Below are 17,500 nucleotides of genomic sequence, written 5' to 3' on the forward strand. Positions count from 1 at the left end.
TCTTCAGTATGATGGTGATGTTGACACTTTGATTTCTCGTGCAGTTGTGATTTAAATCGTTGAGCGGCAGCCTATTAATTATATTATATTATAACTGCACTAGAAATTATCAAAGTTTCAACATCACCGTCATACCGAAGAAAGAAAGAAAAACAAAACAAAACAGGGAGTCTGGAACACTGACGCTAACCATTACCTTAACGTGTTTCGACTGATGAGTAACATACTAGTAACGTGTGTCGACGTGTGTCAACGATCGCGTAACATGCCTACAACTTATGGGCAGCGTTATGCGGAACGTGTGAGTCATACGCTGGCATACGTCGAAAAATTTTGAGCATGCTTAAAATTTGTCGACATACTCGGCGTACTACGACGTATGCCAGCGTGCTTCAGCGTGCTCTTAACGTATACAAACTTACCCATAAAGTATTCGACGTGTGCCAGCGTTTTAGCCAAATTTTGCATACGTCAGGCATACGCTGGCTAAATCGTCAAGGTGTGACAGGGCCTTAACCTATGCTGTGTTTCCTCCATCTTGAGTTCAGTCTGCTGGCTCATCGAGATGTCAAGTGTTACTACTGTGAATGTTTTTTGTTGTTGTTTATTTGATATTTACCCCATGCACGAAGTGAAAAGCAGGGTGAAGCAATCTCTTTACCCTGAAGGTCAGTGTCTCTGTCTGCAGACGTCAGTCTATGATCGAGGAATAACTTGATTTCAATTGAATGTTATATTTTGAACACTGGAGAACACGAATCAGAACATGCCTCAGAACATGAACCTGAAGTTTAGCAGTACTTTTGGCTCTGAATTTGGCAAATTGTACGGAATCTCATATTTTACACATGCGTACAGAAGAATAGCGTAATTGTTTTAGTCTGTCTGCCTCGCAGTCAAACAAAATTGAAAATCATTCTAAACAGGAAAATTATTGTTTTAGGGATGTCATCAAGGACACAAACACCATGAATGACAAACTAATTTAAAGTGTTAAATAAAGTGGTGTAAATGACTGCACCAACAGCGGTAAACTTCTGAAAAAAAGTTGTTTTTTTCTACAGCCTTTAAAACCTTTATCTTATGAGTCCCCGACCGGTTTTACCGGAGGAACTGTACGTTTGTTCTCCGTCTGTCCGTCCCACCTGTGTCTTTTCTGTCGTTTTTCCCATACCCTCTAACATATTCAACTGAAACTTGGTACATGGCTGTATTATGATAAGTTACAGAGTAAGTTCGAGTTTCAGAGTGTTTCGTCAATTTTTCACACAGTTATGCCATTTTTAAACGTAGAAAATCTTTTTTTTCTTCCTTTTTTTCAGATTTTTTTCAGTGATTCTGCAACATTGAGAGATAGGGCTAAACGATATCTCAAAACGTTGTGGATGGATTTGTATTAAACTTGGTGGACAGGTTGTGTGTGTGTGACGAGGACGAATTTATTCGATTTTGGTGAAGATCTGAATCCAGATCTGGATACGAGAATTTGTTAATGCTTAAAGTGATTCTTCACCATTGAGAAATGGGGCCAAAAACGATATTTAGCATGATATTTCAAAAAATTATTGGGCCAATATGTTCTACTGGATCAGACATTGCGTAGTTGAGGTATGTGCCCTTGAGAGTACCCTTCTATTTATTTATTATTTTTGGCACCAAATGCATTATTATTCACTGCCCAAATAAAAATGACTGGTGTTTTTTTAAATTTTTTTTATACCTTGTCGATGCTCGTATGAGAGCTAACACACAACGCACATCAAGGGGGACATGAGACAAGAGGGGAGGGAGTGGGAAGGACAAAACAGTGGGGAACAGAGACATTAGGAGATCTGTGGAAGGGAGAGGGATGGGGTGGGGAACATGGGGAATAGAAGATGGACATTATAGGGACTTTCAGGAAGGAAAGCAGGAAATTTGAAGGAAGTGGGTTTGGGTGGCTTATCGGGGGTAGAAAAGATCGAGGATTTGGAGGGGGGATGATAAGAGGTGGTGGCGAACAGCTGTTTTGAAGGCCTGGAGGGAAGAATGGGAATGAATAGAGTGAGGGAGTTTGTTCCAAAGGCAGGAAAAAAAAAGAGGAATGAAAGAGTGAAGGTGAGCAGTGATTCGTGATTTGGTAGTTTTACAAAAAGGGGGTTGTTGGCGGACCTTGAGCGCCCTGCGAGAATGTGGTGAGGACAAATCGCAGAGAGAGCAGGGGGGGGCGAGGCTGGAGAGGAGACGGTAGAAGACAGAAAGACCACCGACCAACCTGCGGTGACTGAGTGAGAGGCCCAAAGACTCAGCCTCATTGCGGGAGATTCCAATAATCCGAAATGCCTTGGTTTCCACAGCGTGAAGCCGAGAAAGGTGGGAGGCAGGAGCACCAGCCCAAAGGGGAGAGCAGTACTCTATCAGGCTGTGGACAAAAGCTTTGTAAGTGGTCAGGAGCTCAGGTGGGCTGAGGAAGGACTTTGCACGACGGAGGATTCCCAGTCGGCGACTGGCTTTGGAGGCGAGGTTTGGCTTTGGTGTTGGCTTAATGGTTAGGGTGGTGGGCTTGGGATCCCAGGTTCCTGAGTTCAAATCCCGCTCAGCTTTTGAATGAATACCATTTGGGGTTAACTCAGCCTGTCATCCTTCCGAGGTCTGCAAAATGAGTTCCAGCATGCTGGTATGCTGTGTCGGAGCGGCGACCCGTTCAGGATTGTGCCCAATAGCCAAGGAGATGGCTTAGGCAGCACCAACGCTCTGCACAGAGTCTTGTCTCAATCTCCCTCCTCCTCTCCAAATAAAGGGATGCGTTTGCTGGTGCGAAAAGTCTGGCTAAAACTGAAATTACGCATGAAAACCTTCATTTATTATGATAAGTTGCAGAACAGGTTCGAGTTTCAGGTTGTTTCGTCAATTTTTCACAGAGTTCTTATGCCCTTTTTGGACTTAGCAAATATCACATCTGTAGGAGACATGTATTGCAAAGTAATTCTCATTCGTGTTTCAACGGAATTTTACACTTGAACACTGAAGAACTCAAATCGTTTTGTTGGCACTTCCAAAAATTCCAGTTTAGCAGTACTTGAACAAAAATATTACGCCATCTCGACCAGTCAAATTTGCCTTTCACGCTCTTCAACATTGGGGATTGAGTATCGAGATTCAGACAAAATGTCAGCTCGAAGGAAATATCTATCGTACTCTGAAACGCAAAGCAAGAGTTTAAAAGAACCTTCCCGTGTCCTTTTTCCCCAAGATGCATCGGGTGAGGTGTTCCATGAACTCTTTAGTTTTCCCTGCCTTGCTTTGCCTTTTTAACAGTGTATATAAATCATTTGTTTTGTTCCTTGATTTTGTTTGATTCTGCTTTTCTTTTCATTCCTGATATATATGAAGGGTCAATCTCCATGTTATGTACACAGAGGGGGGATGGGGGGTAGAATTGAGAAAAGGAAAATGAATAAAAGGAAGATAATTAGGGAGAATAGGAAAGATATGAGGAAGGAGATCAAATAGAGTGTACTGGTCAAATTTCTTTGAGGAAGTGTATTGGTCAAACTTGTACATTATTTTCAAATCAATTTCATGGATATCTTTCAGCAGTGTTTGTAAAAGGGTATAAATGTGAAATAAAATTTAATATAAAAATGACTTTTTATTATCATCTGAGCCTTTCCTTTATACATCTGAGCAAACACTGAACCCCCTGCCTATCAACCGCACGATCACGCTGTTGCGGCTCTGCTTTGGAAACCTCTGTATGTTTGCTTGGTTGCAACCGAGTGATTATTTTTGGAACTCGGAATGACATTTAGCAACACACTCGTAGGCTTTCCACTCCGGAATGCTATGAAAACGACGTCACAAGGCACGTAAACCTATCATCTGCAGCTGTGCTAAACGACTCTTGGTCCAATTTTCTGGAGACTAATTTATTGATAATGATAGCTTACAGCAGGTGAGTGGCAATCATCATGTGTCGTTATTGGAATAGTAAAAAAACTGATATCTGGAAGTTATTTTTCATCGACTGAGCTGGGTTTTTCAAAGGGGGAAAACTCTCCCAAGGGTGAAAGTTTGTCTTCGTTTTAGTTTAGTTTTTAATACTTTCACATTATTACCCTCGTCAGAGGAGAGGATATTGCATCTAGATCCATTTGTTTGTGCTCGTGTATTTGTCTGCCCAGAACGTGATTATGTATATTAATTACATTCTATTGAAATGATAATGATAATGATGATAATCTGAGCTCTTCCACAAGCCTTGATTATGCTTCCAAAAAAAAAATGCATAATGAAAATTATGATCATGGTACATAATGATGATAATAATGATGACGATTGCCCATAATGATAATGGTGTCGTGGAATGGCCTACGTGTCCTGTTTCTTGAATAAGAATGCTTCAGGCTTTTGAACCAACACTTGCAGAGATTTAAACCAGTTTTTCTTCATTTAAAACACTCTAAGTGTGTCGGTAAAAACCGTGCCTTGTCCACAACAACCACACGTCCTGCCAGATCGAGCAGCGCCGCTCTCTCCCACTTCCAGTGGAAATGACACAACACATGGGTGGAACACGAATACACGTTTTACATTCAAACTTTGTTACATCACAAATGGGACATAATGATAATAATCATGTTGATGGTACATAGTGATGATAATAATAATAATAATAACAATATTGAAAATGATATTAATAATAACTATGATAATAATGATCATGGTAATAACGGTATGCGAGTACGTCTATTTATTCCGTACTATTGGAAGCTGAGTACGTCTGTTATGTTCAGCCAGTCCTCGTTTAACGTTGTAGTTACATTCTTGAAAAGTGCGACTTTAACTGAAATGACTTTAGGCTAATCCAATTTACCCATAACAATTAATGTAAATAAGGGGATTAGGTAAGAGGGAATTTTTTTTTTTAATTGTTAGAGAAAAGACATTATTTAAATATAGAGTACAAGTTTTAAATAATTTTAAACAAACAATTGAATATCATCATCTCCAGTTGCTTTTTTCCTCATCTCTCATTGCTTCAAATCTTCATTGGTTCAGATCTTATCTGTGTGATTGCAGAGGTTGTGTGATGTCAGCTTCTTCCACCTCATCAAAATCTTTATTAAAACGAGGAAAACCATTCGTTTGGTACTAAATTAGAGGTAAAATGACTTTCCCACGGAACGGTGAACGACTTTAAACAAGTATATTCTCAATACATCAGCAACTTAATAACGAAACTATGTTAACCGGAAACGATGTTAAGTGAGGACTTTCTGTACTATTGGAACGTAAGTACAGTATGTCTATTAATTACATACTATTGGAACGTGACTATTTCCATTAATTATGTAATGTAGCATCAACAGCTGAACTCACGTTGAGCTCGGCATGGCGGGAGGTTGAAATCCCGTGATGTACCAAACGGTTTTAAATACTGTGGAGATGTTCCGAATTATGGCGGACAACGCGCATGTGGATCCTGAGGAGAAATACGAGAACCTTCACTCTTTAAAAAAAAAAAAACCATCGAGTTTATTCCCCAAACCACAACCAACCAGGGGAAGATTTACTGGTGGAGGGATATGATGACGGTTTGGCAGGGAAGGAAAGAAATGCAATTAATAAATAATTGTACACAATGAGAATAAAATAAATCGAAAGAAACTAAGGCGTCTCACTCCGGACTTGATCACAGATGGGAAACGGACAAAACCGGGGGACTCAGCTCTGGTGGTAGTGGGGTGAAGGATAGATGCAGAGCAGCTGCAAGCAGGTGATGGGCAGGACCACGAACAGGCAGCAGGCAGATGAACGAGCACAGGGTGAAGGCAGGCAAACCGGACAATCTCCTTTACTGTTCTCCTCAGTCCTCTCCGTCTCCTTGTTTTGCCTCTGTTCTCTTTCTCCTCAGAACTTTACAGTCTAGTCCTCTCTCACACATCCAACCACCCGATTTGGCTCTTCCCTCTTCTCCCCGGGCAATGCTCCACCCCTGGAGGCGTTCAAAGCTCCGCCCCTGGAGGCGTTCATAGCTCCGCCCCTGGAGGCGTTCAAAGCTCCGCCCCTGGAGGCGTTCATAGCTCCGCCCCTGGAGGCGTTCATAGCTCCGCCCCTGGAGGCGTTCATAGCTCCGCCCCTGGAGGCGTTCATAGCTCCGCCCCTGGAGGCGTTCAAAGCTCCGCCCCTGGAGGCGTTCAAAGCTCCGCCCCTGGAGGCGTTCAAAGCTCCGCCCCTGGAGGCGTTCATAGCTCCGCCCCTGGAGGCGTTCATAGCTCCGCCCCTGGAGGAATTCATAGCTCTGCCCCTGGAGGCCTTCATAGCCCCACCCCTGGAGGGGTTCAAAGCTCTGCCCCTGGAGGCGTTCATAGCCCCGCCCCTGGAGGCGTTCATAGCCCCACCCCTGGAGGCGTTCAAAGCTCCGCCCCTGGAGGCGTTCATAGCTCCGCCCCTGGAGGCGTTCATAGCTCCGCCCCTGGAGGCGTTCATAGCTCCGCCCCTGGAGGCATTCATAGCTCTGCCCCTGGAGGCGTTCACAGCTCTGCCCCTGGAGGCGTTCAAAGCTCCGCCCCTGGAGGCGTTCATAGCTCCGCCCCTGGAGGCGTTCATAGCTCCGCCCCTGGAGGCGTTCATAGCTCCGCCCCTGGAGGCGTTCATAGCTCTGCCCCTGGAGGCGTTCATAGCTCTGCCCCTGGAGGCGTTCATAGCTCCACCCCTGGAGGCGTTCATAGCTCCGCCCCTGGAGGCGTTCAAAGCTCCGCCCCTGGAGGCTTTGATAGCCCCGCCCCTGGAGGCGTTCATAGCTATGCCCCTGGAGGCGTTTGTAGCTCCGCCCCTGAAGGCGTTTGTAGCTCCGCCCCTGGAGGCGTTCGTAGCTCTGCCTCTGGAGGCGTTCACAGCCCCACCCCTGGAGGCTTTCAAAGCTCTGCCCCTGGAGGTGTTCATAGCTCTGCCCCTGGAGGCTTTCAAAGCTCTGCCCCTGGAGGCGTTCATAGCTCCGCCCCTGGAGGTGTTCATAGCTCCGCCCCTGGAGGTGTTCATAGCTCCGCCCCTAGAGGCTTTCAAAGCTCCGCCCCTGGAGGTGTTCATAGCTCCGCCCCTGGAGGCGTTCATAGCTCCGCCCCTGGAGGCGTTCATAGCTCCGCCCCTGGAGGCGTTCATAGCTCCGCCCCTCTCTCTTGCAAAGTCTCCCGGTACCCCGGTAGAGGTTTCCATCGTTGTTTATGCACACAATTTCCTTAACCATTATCCCTAATTAATTATTACCATGCACCACTCCCTGTATGATGCACAATCAAGCAGGACGATCCTTAAGCTGACATGTCACTACTTATTACATCGAGATTGACTGACTATTCATGCACAGACCATGCGATTCTATACATTCCTCTTTGCTCTATGGTCATATCTAACCCCCTCTGACCACCCCCCCACCCCCCCAGTACGTCTATTAATTCTATGTTATGCTGGAGCGTGAGTGGACCGTGACCATGTCTTAATTATGTCCATTCATTATGTACGCTTGGAATGTACCTTTTAGACCTCGATATACCCCTTTATACCCTTCAGACCCATTAGACCATTTTCTTTTTGACTTTTAAAAACCCTGTCAACACTTTTAACCCCTTTGACCCCTTTATACCTTTTAGACCCTTTTCAGAGCTTTTGACTATCACACCTTTCAGACCTTTTAATACCCTTTAGATACTTTAGACCCCTTTGATATTCACAGACCCTTTTCAAATGCATTTAGACCTTTTAGTTAGACCCCTAAGACCTTTCAAGACCCTTTTGATACTTTAGATTTTTAGACTGTAAAGTTTGAAAGGTCTAAAGGGGTTTTTACATCTTTCTATCTTTGCACCTTTTGACCTTTTCAGTACCTTTTAGACCTTTTCACCTTTACAGCTTTCGATCTTTCAGCCAACCTTTAGATCTTTTAACCATTTCAACTTTTAGACCTTTTCAGACCTTTGCCCTTTCGACCTTTAATTTAGTAATTCCTTCTATTTATTAACCACACAAAACAAATCCTGCCGAGGGTCTGCAATCTCTGATTGCTCTTTGTAGTCAGTTCCTGTGTTTTTTTGTGTGTGTTTCTTGCCAATACTGTTCTTTTCAGGGGGCTGTCAGGATTTTATAGATGTGTGTACACTCGCCTGTAAGCTGTCGAGCCTGGGTTTGAATCCCAACCCAGCTATAAACTGTCATTCCGGTGTTTCACAGGTAGGGTGATTCATCAATGTGTGTGCCGTCTCTCGGATGGACATTAAAGTGGGTCTCCTGTCTGCCGTCATTAGTTGGTGGGCAGTAAAAATTCCACGCTGTCCTTCACAAAGAGTTGGTGAGCTATCGCCGGCACCAAGAACAAATCCCAAATTCCTGTCTTAACTCCTGAGTCAAATTCAGACCTGGCCAGCCAGTTTGTGACAGACTTTGGCCAAACACGTTCCCATGGCCTACCCCACAAGAACTTGGAAATATTTGCAGCTGTTAAAGAAAGAATAATAATAATAATAAGAAGAAGCTGTTCTTTTCAGTATTTCAATATTTGGGATTTCTAAGGGTTGAGAAACCGTTGGAAGTTTGTATGTTTCCTGGTATTCGATTTGAGTGTTTGTAGGCTGGTCGAATGGCTTAGACCTAAGCACACTCACCTCTGAGCTTTCTCACCTGAGTTCGAATCCTGACCCAGCTATAAACCAACATCCTGCTGTTTTATATTCATGGGCATTCGGCCTGTCTGCACTGGTCACTGGTGGACGTTAAAGATCCCAAGGTGTCTTTTGCGAAGAGTAGACAACTATCATCGGTACCATGAACATAATTAATCGGACTCGGTCGTGTAATGTTAGAGCATCCACTCTGAGGTTACAGCACTCACAATGAGTCTGGGAGGTCAGTGATTTGAACCCAAGCTGAGTGATCCCACAGACTTGAGGCTCAGCATTTTTAAAGGATGGAACACAGACAAAACAATAATGGCACTCGGTAGAGTGCATACCTCCGCCGCGTAATGCTTGACCCACGAGAACATATCGGGCCCATTACTTTTTTGAAATACTGTATCATCCTATGTCTGTTATGTATCATTTTTGGCCGCATCTCTCAATGGTGAAAAATCACTTAAAAAATTAAATAAAACTCGTATCCAAATTTGGATCCGGATCTTCACCAAAATAGAATCGATTCTTCCTTGTCACACACCGAACCTGCCCACCAAGTTTCATCCGAATCCGTGCACAACTTTTTAAGATATCCAGTACACAAACAAACAAACAGACAAAGGGGTGAAAACACAACCTCCTTCACCTTCGGTGGTGGAGGTAAAAAACCATAGCATGGCAACCACAGTGTAGGCTTGATGGGCCTCATGGCCTCCTGCATTGAAGTTCCTTGTCAGGAAACTTGTATTACAAAATAAAAAGATTACAAATTCCTAGTGGTAGTAGTAGTAGTAGTAGTAGTAGACTCCTAGTAGTAGCAAATTCCTAGTACAGTAGTAGTACAGTAGCAAAAGTAGATTAGAGTTATTTGGCGTTCTCTGGGTGGTTGTCAGGGTTGACTGAAAGCACTCTTGGGAGTCTTCCTTCCTCATTGTATTCTTAGTTTTCAATCCGTACAGCCTTCTCAGCGATTTATAAAGGAAGAGATATCGTTTTCGTGCTTGGTCATTTGCTTGTGACTCATCTGTGGCCATAAGGGATATGGTTATTGAGCATATCTTTAAGTGTCATCCTTTGTTCATTACCTCTGCCACCGAAGGTGGGTGGAGGTTATGTTTTCACCTCTGTCTGTCTGTGAACAGGATATCTCAAACAGTTGTGGCTGGATTCGGACGAAACTTGATGGATGAGTTAGCTCGGTGACGAGAACAAGCCGATTAGATTTTGGTTCGGGTCAGGATTCAGATCCGACCTATCAGTGGGATACAAAACGTAAACTGTTCAGCCTGGCGGAGGTACGCGCTCCACCGAGTTCCGTTCGAGTTTTCTGCACGTTTATTGATTTTGATTCGTGCTCGGTTCTTGTTTTTTTTTCAGAAATATGTTATTGTTGCTGAATTGAAGCAAACTTCCTCACATGGTCTAAACTTGGACACATGGATAACAGGGTGGGATTAAACGGGATTAACCTGGTTACAAGGTTAAACCACTTGGCAGATCTGAGGTCCAAAGAAGGCTTCATACCTCGGCAGTATTTTGCTTCGTCATTATCTTTCATTCGACTAACTGTTCTTTAACAGATTATTTGTCAGCTGTTTGCATTTCTCCTTTGTAACTGAGTGACAAGGTGAAGTTGGGATACCAGTTTAATGCTACTGTTTTTGATTATTGGCATGTTTGTTCTTGGCAAAGATTTCCATGGATGAGGTGTGACTAATAGGCCTGTGAATTGACATTAAAGCCAGAGATTGACCAAAGCTTGTTCATCGAGTTATAAAATATTTAGATCCTGTTGCTTCTTACACCGTAGGTGCCAACAATGAATTTCAGGCTGAATATGCAGACCACCTGATGTGTAATCCGAATCAAGTATCATACTCTGCTCAGAAGTTTCTCTCTCATTCTTCCACTGTTCCTGAGCCTTCACCTTTGGGCCACCCAGCTTTGAGACACTTGTCTGCTATACCATCATCATCCGATGGAAACCAAACAGAGGTAAGCCATTCAAATCTAATTTTTGAAATCGACTCAACACTTTATCCTGATCTACAAAATGGCAAATGTTTATTTTTAATACAATTTTTCATCTGAACACTACAATGGCCAGTAGGTGGCAGTCCTACTTTCACAATGATTGTGAGGAGTTATTTCCTTGTTCAAAACAGCATGTCTAACAGGATGGTGCAGAGGTAGCGCAATGACCTTTGAGCTGTCTAATCTGGGTTTGATTCCTCATCTGACTATAAACTCTCGGATCGGTGCTTCAAAGCAGGGTGATGCATCACAAAGTGTGATGCCCCTCGGATAGATGTTAAACTTGGTGTCTCATCTGCCAGCATTAGATGAAATATGTTAAAGATCCCACTGTCCTTTGTGAAGAGTAGGTGAGTTATCCCTGCCTGGAGTGTGGGTAGCAAGTGATCTGGTCTTATTTGAGGTTCCTTTACACCAGGTTAGACCGCTTGCTATCTTCGAATGTGGTTCCTGTCTGGGCAGCATAAGCAAATTGAGCAGGTAGTTCACGTGTTTTATATTAATGGCCTTCTTCAGTTATAAAGGGGAAACACACACACACATACACCTCTTCTGTGTTCTTTTGTCTGAAGCTAAAACCTATGATCCACTCAATGCCCAAAACGTTACGTAAGATATTTATTGTAAAGCACCTTCCATGCGCGTATCCACTACACATTGAGTAGATATGGGCGTCACCACTTCCAAGTATCTTTGAGTATTGGCTTGCTTCACCTCAATGAGTTGCTTGCTCTGCCAATAACAGGCATCCTCCAGGAGGATTGGCACAACTGGCTACTGCATGTTGTGTTTCCATTTGGTCGGTGACAAAAATTACAACGTTGGTTTCTTATCAGGAAAACGGAAACTGAGTGTAGTTTGGACGCATTGTTGTGGGGCCGGGTATCGGCAACGAGCACGACCGCAAGATGGAGTAGTTGAGTCGGCTCCACCGATCGCCCGGAATTTATAGGTCATCACCCCGGATAACTCCGGAGCCGACGGGTCCCTTATCGGACTGTGGTCGCCAATATTTCGACGGCGTGAGGTAGGGTCCACTTGTCCAACTACAATTTAGCTAAGTACTCACGCCGTCCAACTACCGGGGAAACCACACCCTCGGCCGACTTTGTCCAAATCGAGTCGCTGTCACCAATTCGGATCCGGCGTAACCGAGCGGAATTACCAAAGCCGCGCCGGACCAAATGAACAATTTACCGGCCCGAACGGCCTTAATAATTCTCAACACGCACCAGGCCAAACCAATGAAGAAAACACAAAAACGAGCTGCTACATTCAACAATAGGATATTTATTTACAATAGGTGGGAAGGAACATATTGTTACGTTTGAGGGGGGTATGCATTCAAAGGGTAATTAGGATGTTTAATTAGGTATGCCATGCTGTTCGAGTTTACCAGGATATCGATGTAATAAGTAGCAATTCAGTGGTGATAAGTTGTCTAGTAAATGTCCATTTCTTCAAGGGGGAAATGATAATTGTCATGTAATGAGATAGGGACACAGGATAGGGTAAGTGTGTCTGCGTAAACCCCTTTTAGTAGTCCCTGGAGGCTTGCCGTGACGTCACAGGACAGTGCTGCGGATGGCTCCGCCCCGTGATCACGATTGGCGGAAGGCGATGGCGCAGGGCCAATAAAATGGCTCGATTGGAAGTGACGAGGACGGGAGGATAAAAAGGTTCTGTTCGGGGTCGAAAAGGAAGAAGTAGAAGATCGGGACAGAAAAACTGTTCTGGTGGAGGTTGTTGTGCTGGGAGCGTGCTTGTTGTTGCGCTGATTCGATCCTGTTTTTTCATCGTGTCTTGTGGCCTTCCTGGTCCTCGTGCCTCACCTTGGTTGGCTCTGGGGTTCTGCTGGCTCGGAGTGCGGGGTCGAACGGCGGGCGGACCTGCCTCCCTCTCCTGCTCACGGCTTGGCGCCAGAACTGGTTCCCTGGCGGCTGTGAGCGGACTTGGGCCAAGACCAGGAGGTCGACAGCACCACGGTTTCTCCTGCCCCCCCTGACGAGAGCAAGGCCAGCTCATCCGACGCCAATCCAGGGACTGTTGCGTCCACACCACGGTCCAGCCTGACCACCAGAAATAGCTACGTTTTGTGTGTGTGTGTGTGTGTGTGTGTGTGTGTGTGTGTGTGTGTGTGTGTGTGTGTGTGTGTGTGTGTGTGTGTGTGTGTGTGTGTGTGTGTGTGTGTACGTACTTGGCGCCTTAGAGGGTTTGAGATCTGTATATTCATTGGAATTTTCTGTGTTTTCCCCACGCCCGATCCCACACCATCCCGTCGAATCGCCCCAGATCCCTCTTCTTGCCGAGTCTTGTTATTTCTGGTTGGAGGAATAAACGTTATCAACTCAGTGAAAAGCGACTCGTGCCACCTTCCTCGTCCCGTTTGCGGTAGAGCGATTAGAACCGCCATCTTTGGGTTATAAATAAATAAACCGCCTCCATTGTTTCGGCTCATTCTACGTTGGCGGGACTGTTCAAGTCCCGTGTACGTCACATTGGTGTCAGGGTGTTGGATGTTCGAACCCCTCTAAATTATATTCGGTATCGGGAAAATATACCAGAACTGAAATCTCGCCACGGATTGGAATATAAAATTACTACAGAAAAGCGCGGGATTTTTCAAATTAAATTTAATTGGCGGCAAACGGGACTTCTGCACCATGGCGGATGTGCAGATGTTTGAGGAGGAAGGCCACGTGTCTGGCAGCGAGTCGGGGGAAGAAGGGAGAGACGGGGGTCGGATTGGAACCTCCCCCATTCCGAGCGTGGACCGTGCTTCATTGCCCGTAATGGAGCCGGCAGCGCCGGAAACCGGCGCGATGTCGATCCAGACAATGTTGGAACGTTTAAAAGGGGACATGACGTCACAAATGGCAAATCAATTCGTGACACAGAGGGCAGAAATGACAGATCAATTGGGAGTAATGGGGGTACAGTTGGGTGCACGGATTGATTTAATGAGGGATGAATTGGGGGAAAAGATGGAGAAAATGAAAACTGAGATGCAGGAGTGTGTGGATGTTAAATTGGGGGAAATACAAAGTAAATTCGAGGATAGATTGGAGGAAACAAAGGTAGAAATTACATTGGAGAGGGAAAATATACGGAAAAAATTGGTAGATAAAATTGATGCAACGAACATTCGGGTTGATAAAGTGGATGAAAGCCTGGAACGTCATCGTGCCTGTGTGGATGCTCGAATGCAGCTGCAAGTAGAAGAGTGGGGAGAGCTGAGGAAGCAAGGGATGAATTTGGCGGAGGAGGTAAAAGGATTGGAGGCTCGTTTGGACGAACAAGATAAAATTATGAGCCAAGATGAAGTCTTGGATAAAGGCCTGGTAGAGCCGTATTTTGTAAGTAGAGTGTCCGGGTTGGTTGAGGAGCAGCTACAAACTCGCGACGGAGCCTTGGAGGAGGTTGTGCGGGCCCAGAAGATCCTGCGGGAAGAGGTGAATCAGTCCATTCAACGTTTGGAACAGGATGCAAAATTGACCCATGAGACCCTCACCACAAAACATCTTTGGCCACAGTGGGCTCCGAAATTGGATACGGAGCCACAAGGGTGTTTGATCCCTGGGCTGGATTCGGACAAGGGAGAAACTGAGAAGCGGGCCACCGTAAAAGTGATCCCCCTGGTAAATTTTGACGGCTCAGGGAGCCTTGAAGCTTTTCTGACGCAATTTGAGTGTATTTCCCGACTAAACGGGTGGAATGAGCGGGAACGTACAGGGAATTTGGTGGCAACGTTGCGGGGACCAGCCGCAGATGTGTTGAACGTGATCGCAGAGGGGATGTTGACCAGCTCCCACATTTGCGAGGCGTTGAGCCGTCGGTTTGGGTTCGCAGCGAACTGTGATCTGGTGCGGGCCCAGCTCCAGCACCGCAGATTAAAGCGGGTGAGACAGTGCAGGAGCTGGCACAGGACATTTACCAATCAGTCAGGATCGCGTATCGGGACCTTACAGTGGAGGCGTGGGACAGACTGGCACTCGAGAAATTTTTAGCTGCTCTTCCTGACCCTGAGGTCCGAGCGCTAGTGGAGCTACAGGATCCACCCACCGTACACAGAGCGGCCGAGTGCGCGGCCAGGCTGGCCTCGTGGAGTCGGCCGGGTCGGGTGCCCGAGAGGCCATCGGTGACGATCCGACAGGCGGAGATCCAGGATCAGGGAGGGGGGCTGGGAGAAATTGGCATTACCCAAATGTTTCAGGAAATTTGCCAGAAACTGTCAAGTTTGATAAGGGGTAATTCGGTAGTTGGTGCGCCAAAGCGGCGGGGTCCAGCCCAGCCAATAGAGCAATTTGATTATGGCCGAGGGGGTCCGGAACCGGAAGAGACATCACACCGATACCCACGGGGGCCTTTTATGGGGAGTTGTTTCCGGTGCGGGCGAAGAGGACACGTGCAACGATATTGCCGGTACCCGGCGATGGAGAGACCCTCCAATAGACTTTCAAGCCCGGAGAGGATGAATCCTCCTGCTGAACCGTCAGGTCTATCCGGGATGCCCTTTCATGGGTCGGGTCCTGAAATCACTGTCGGGGGTCGGGGAAACGAGATTGGGCTGAAAATTTCGGGCCATGCTCGGCTGCTGAGATTGTGGCGAAGTGCCCTCCTTTGGTGGGAAAATTGGCATGGGTTTGTCAGTTCTGCTGGGTTTTGGAGTGACAATAGGGACAGTGGGTAATTGGTAACAAAGCGGGCACGAGTGGCTGTCCAATGGCTGGTGCGTGGATCGGGTGAGAAGTGCTGTGTGAGTTGTTTCAAGTTAAGAAGTGAAATGTATGGTGCACAGGTTGATTTTTTTATTGGACATGGTGTGGTAACAGGGAAGGTCATGGTCGGTGAAGTGTTAGAAATGCAGGTGTCACATGTAAGGCCGATGGGGTGGGGGAGTCATGTGGTTTTGTGGGTGGGGGTGATGTGCTTGTCCGCAGGGATTGCTGAAGCTCACTGTAAGCGGGAATTGCGACCCCCTTCAAGGAGATTCACCCCTGGTGGCGAACGGTGACAGTGTCTGGAGGCAACTGGGAGAGGGTCTGGTTGGGCGACCAAGGCGGTTAGGACCTTGGCGACCCAGGAAGGCCAGAGGAGCCAGTGAGACCCCTTCCAGTGTGTTGTACGGGGTTAGAGCTGATGGCTACCAGGGGGGTGGGAATCAAAGGGGGCGGGGGCGGAGAAACGTCGGGTTGGACTAAAGCTTATCTGTGGGCATGGTTGCACCTGAGATGCCCCCATCATCTTGTGGTAACCCACCCCACGGACATGACGGGATTCAGCCTGCATCATTAAAATGGGGACCATGACCTAGAAATGTGATGATGACCATGGTGTGAGTGTTGTGAAGATGTGTGAGTCCCACTCGATCCCGCACAACTTGACATGTGCAGCAAGGGCATGAGGTCCGCATAATTTTTGGCTGAAGTAAATTTGAAAATTGGCTCCCCAGGTAACGCTGGGTCTATTAGCATCCACTGGGGGACGCGGTCAAGTGTAAATATTCCGTGAATAGTGTCGTTAAGGCTTAGAGTAGGAATGTAAAGTATAAGTGTTGTGTTTTTGTGGAACCTTTTGTTTCCCCTCCCCAGATCACTGGAAGAGTGTTGGTCCAGAGGATGGAGTGCAACTTCGCTCAGTGCTCTCATGTGATAAAATAAAAATAAAAATAAAAAAATGAATGATTGTTTAGGCGAGGATAAGGCCATAAGGGGGTAGTACATTAAGCAGGATAGGTAAGTTAGCTGCGACTCGCTGCCCATTGCCCCTCCTACTTTATTTCGTTATGTTAATTCGGTGTGAGTCAGTAAGTGTTAAGACTGGTACGGTAGCGCCTGTGATATACCTTGCAGGAGGTGCGGTACCAGAGGAGGGGGCAGTGTTACGTTTGAGGGGGGGTATGCATTCAAAGGGTAATTAGGATGTTTAATTAGGTATGCCATGCTGTTCGAGTTTACCAGGATCTCGATGTAATAAGTAGCAATTCAGTGGTGATAAGTTGTCTAGTTAATGTCCATTTCTTCAAGGGGGAATTGATAATTGTCACGTAATTAGATAGGGACACGGGATAGGGTCAGTGTGTCTGCGTAAACCCCTTTTAGTAGTCCCTGGAGGCTTGCTGTGACGTCACAGGACAGTGCTGCTGATGGCTCCGCCCCGTGATCACGATTGGCGGAAGGCGATGGTGCAGGGCCAATAAACGGCTCGATTGGAAGTGACGAGGACGGGAGGATAAAAAGGTTCTGTTCGGGGTCGAAAAGGAAGAAGTAGAAGATCGGGACAGAAAAACTGTTCTGGTGCAGGTTGTTGTGCTGGGAGCGTGCTTGTTGTTGCGCTGATTCGATCCTGTTTTTTCATCGTGTCTTGTGGCCTTCCTGGGCCTCGTGCCTCACCTTGGTTGGCTCTGGGGTTCTGCTAGCTCGGAGTGCGGGGTCGAACGGCGTGCGGACCTGCCTCCCTCTCCTGCTCGCGGCTTGGCGCCAAAACTGGTTCCCTGGCGGCTGTGAGCGGACTTGGGCCAAGACCAGGAGGTCGACAGCACCACGGTTTCTCCTGCCCCCCCCCCCCCCTGACGAGAGCAAGGCCAGCTCGTCCGACGCCAATCCAGGGACTGTTGCGTCCACACCACGGTCCAGCCTGACCACCAGGAATAGCTACGTTGTGTGTGTGTGTGTGTGTGTGTGTGTGTGTGTGTGTGTGTGTGTGTGTGTGTGTGTGTGTGTGTGTGTGTGTGTGTGTGTGTGTGTGTGTGTGTGTGTGTGTGTGTGTGTGTATATATGTGTGTGTGTGTGTGTGTACCTGGTGCCTTAGGGGGTTTG

At 46.6% G+C, this 17,500-nt stretch overlaps 1 protein-coding gene across 3 annotated transcripts in view; it reads left to right on the plus strand.

Annotated features, from left to right (window-relative positions):
• Nucleotides 1-17,500, plus strand: part of LOC147021985 (nuclear factor of activated T-cells, cytoplasmic 3-like) — a 155,585-nt gene that overhangs the window by 69,477 nt on the left and 68,608 nt on the right. For 2 of the 3 annotated variants that reach the window (XM_085892480.1, XM_085892482.1), the window contains exon 2: nucleotides 10,459-10,643. In XM_085892480.1, the coding sequence (XP_085748606.1) occupies nucleotides 10,459-10,643 (185 nt within the window). Of the gene's footprint in view, nucleotides 1-9,790; nucleotides 9,944-10,458; nucleotides 10,644-17,500 lie in introns of all 3 variants that reach the window. The other variant, XM_085892483.1, reaches the window with a different exon arrangement.

This window comes from Eptatretus burgeri, chromosome 8 (genome assembly GCF_056783735.1).
Source record: "Eptatretus burgeri isolate ZD-2024b chromosome 8, Ebu_testis_v1, whole genome shotgun sequence".
Lineage (NCBI taxonomy): Eukaryota > Metazoa > Chordata > Myxini > Myxiniformes > Myxinidae > Eptatretus > Eptatretus burgeri.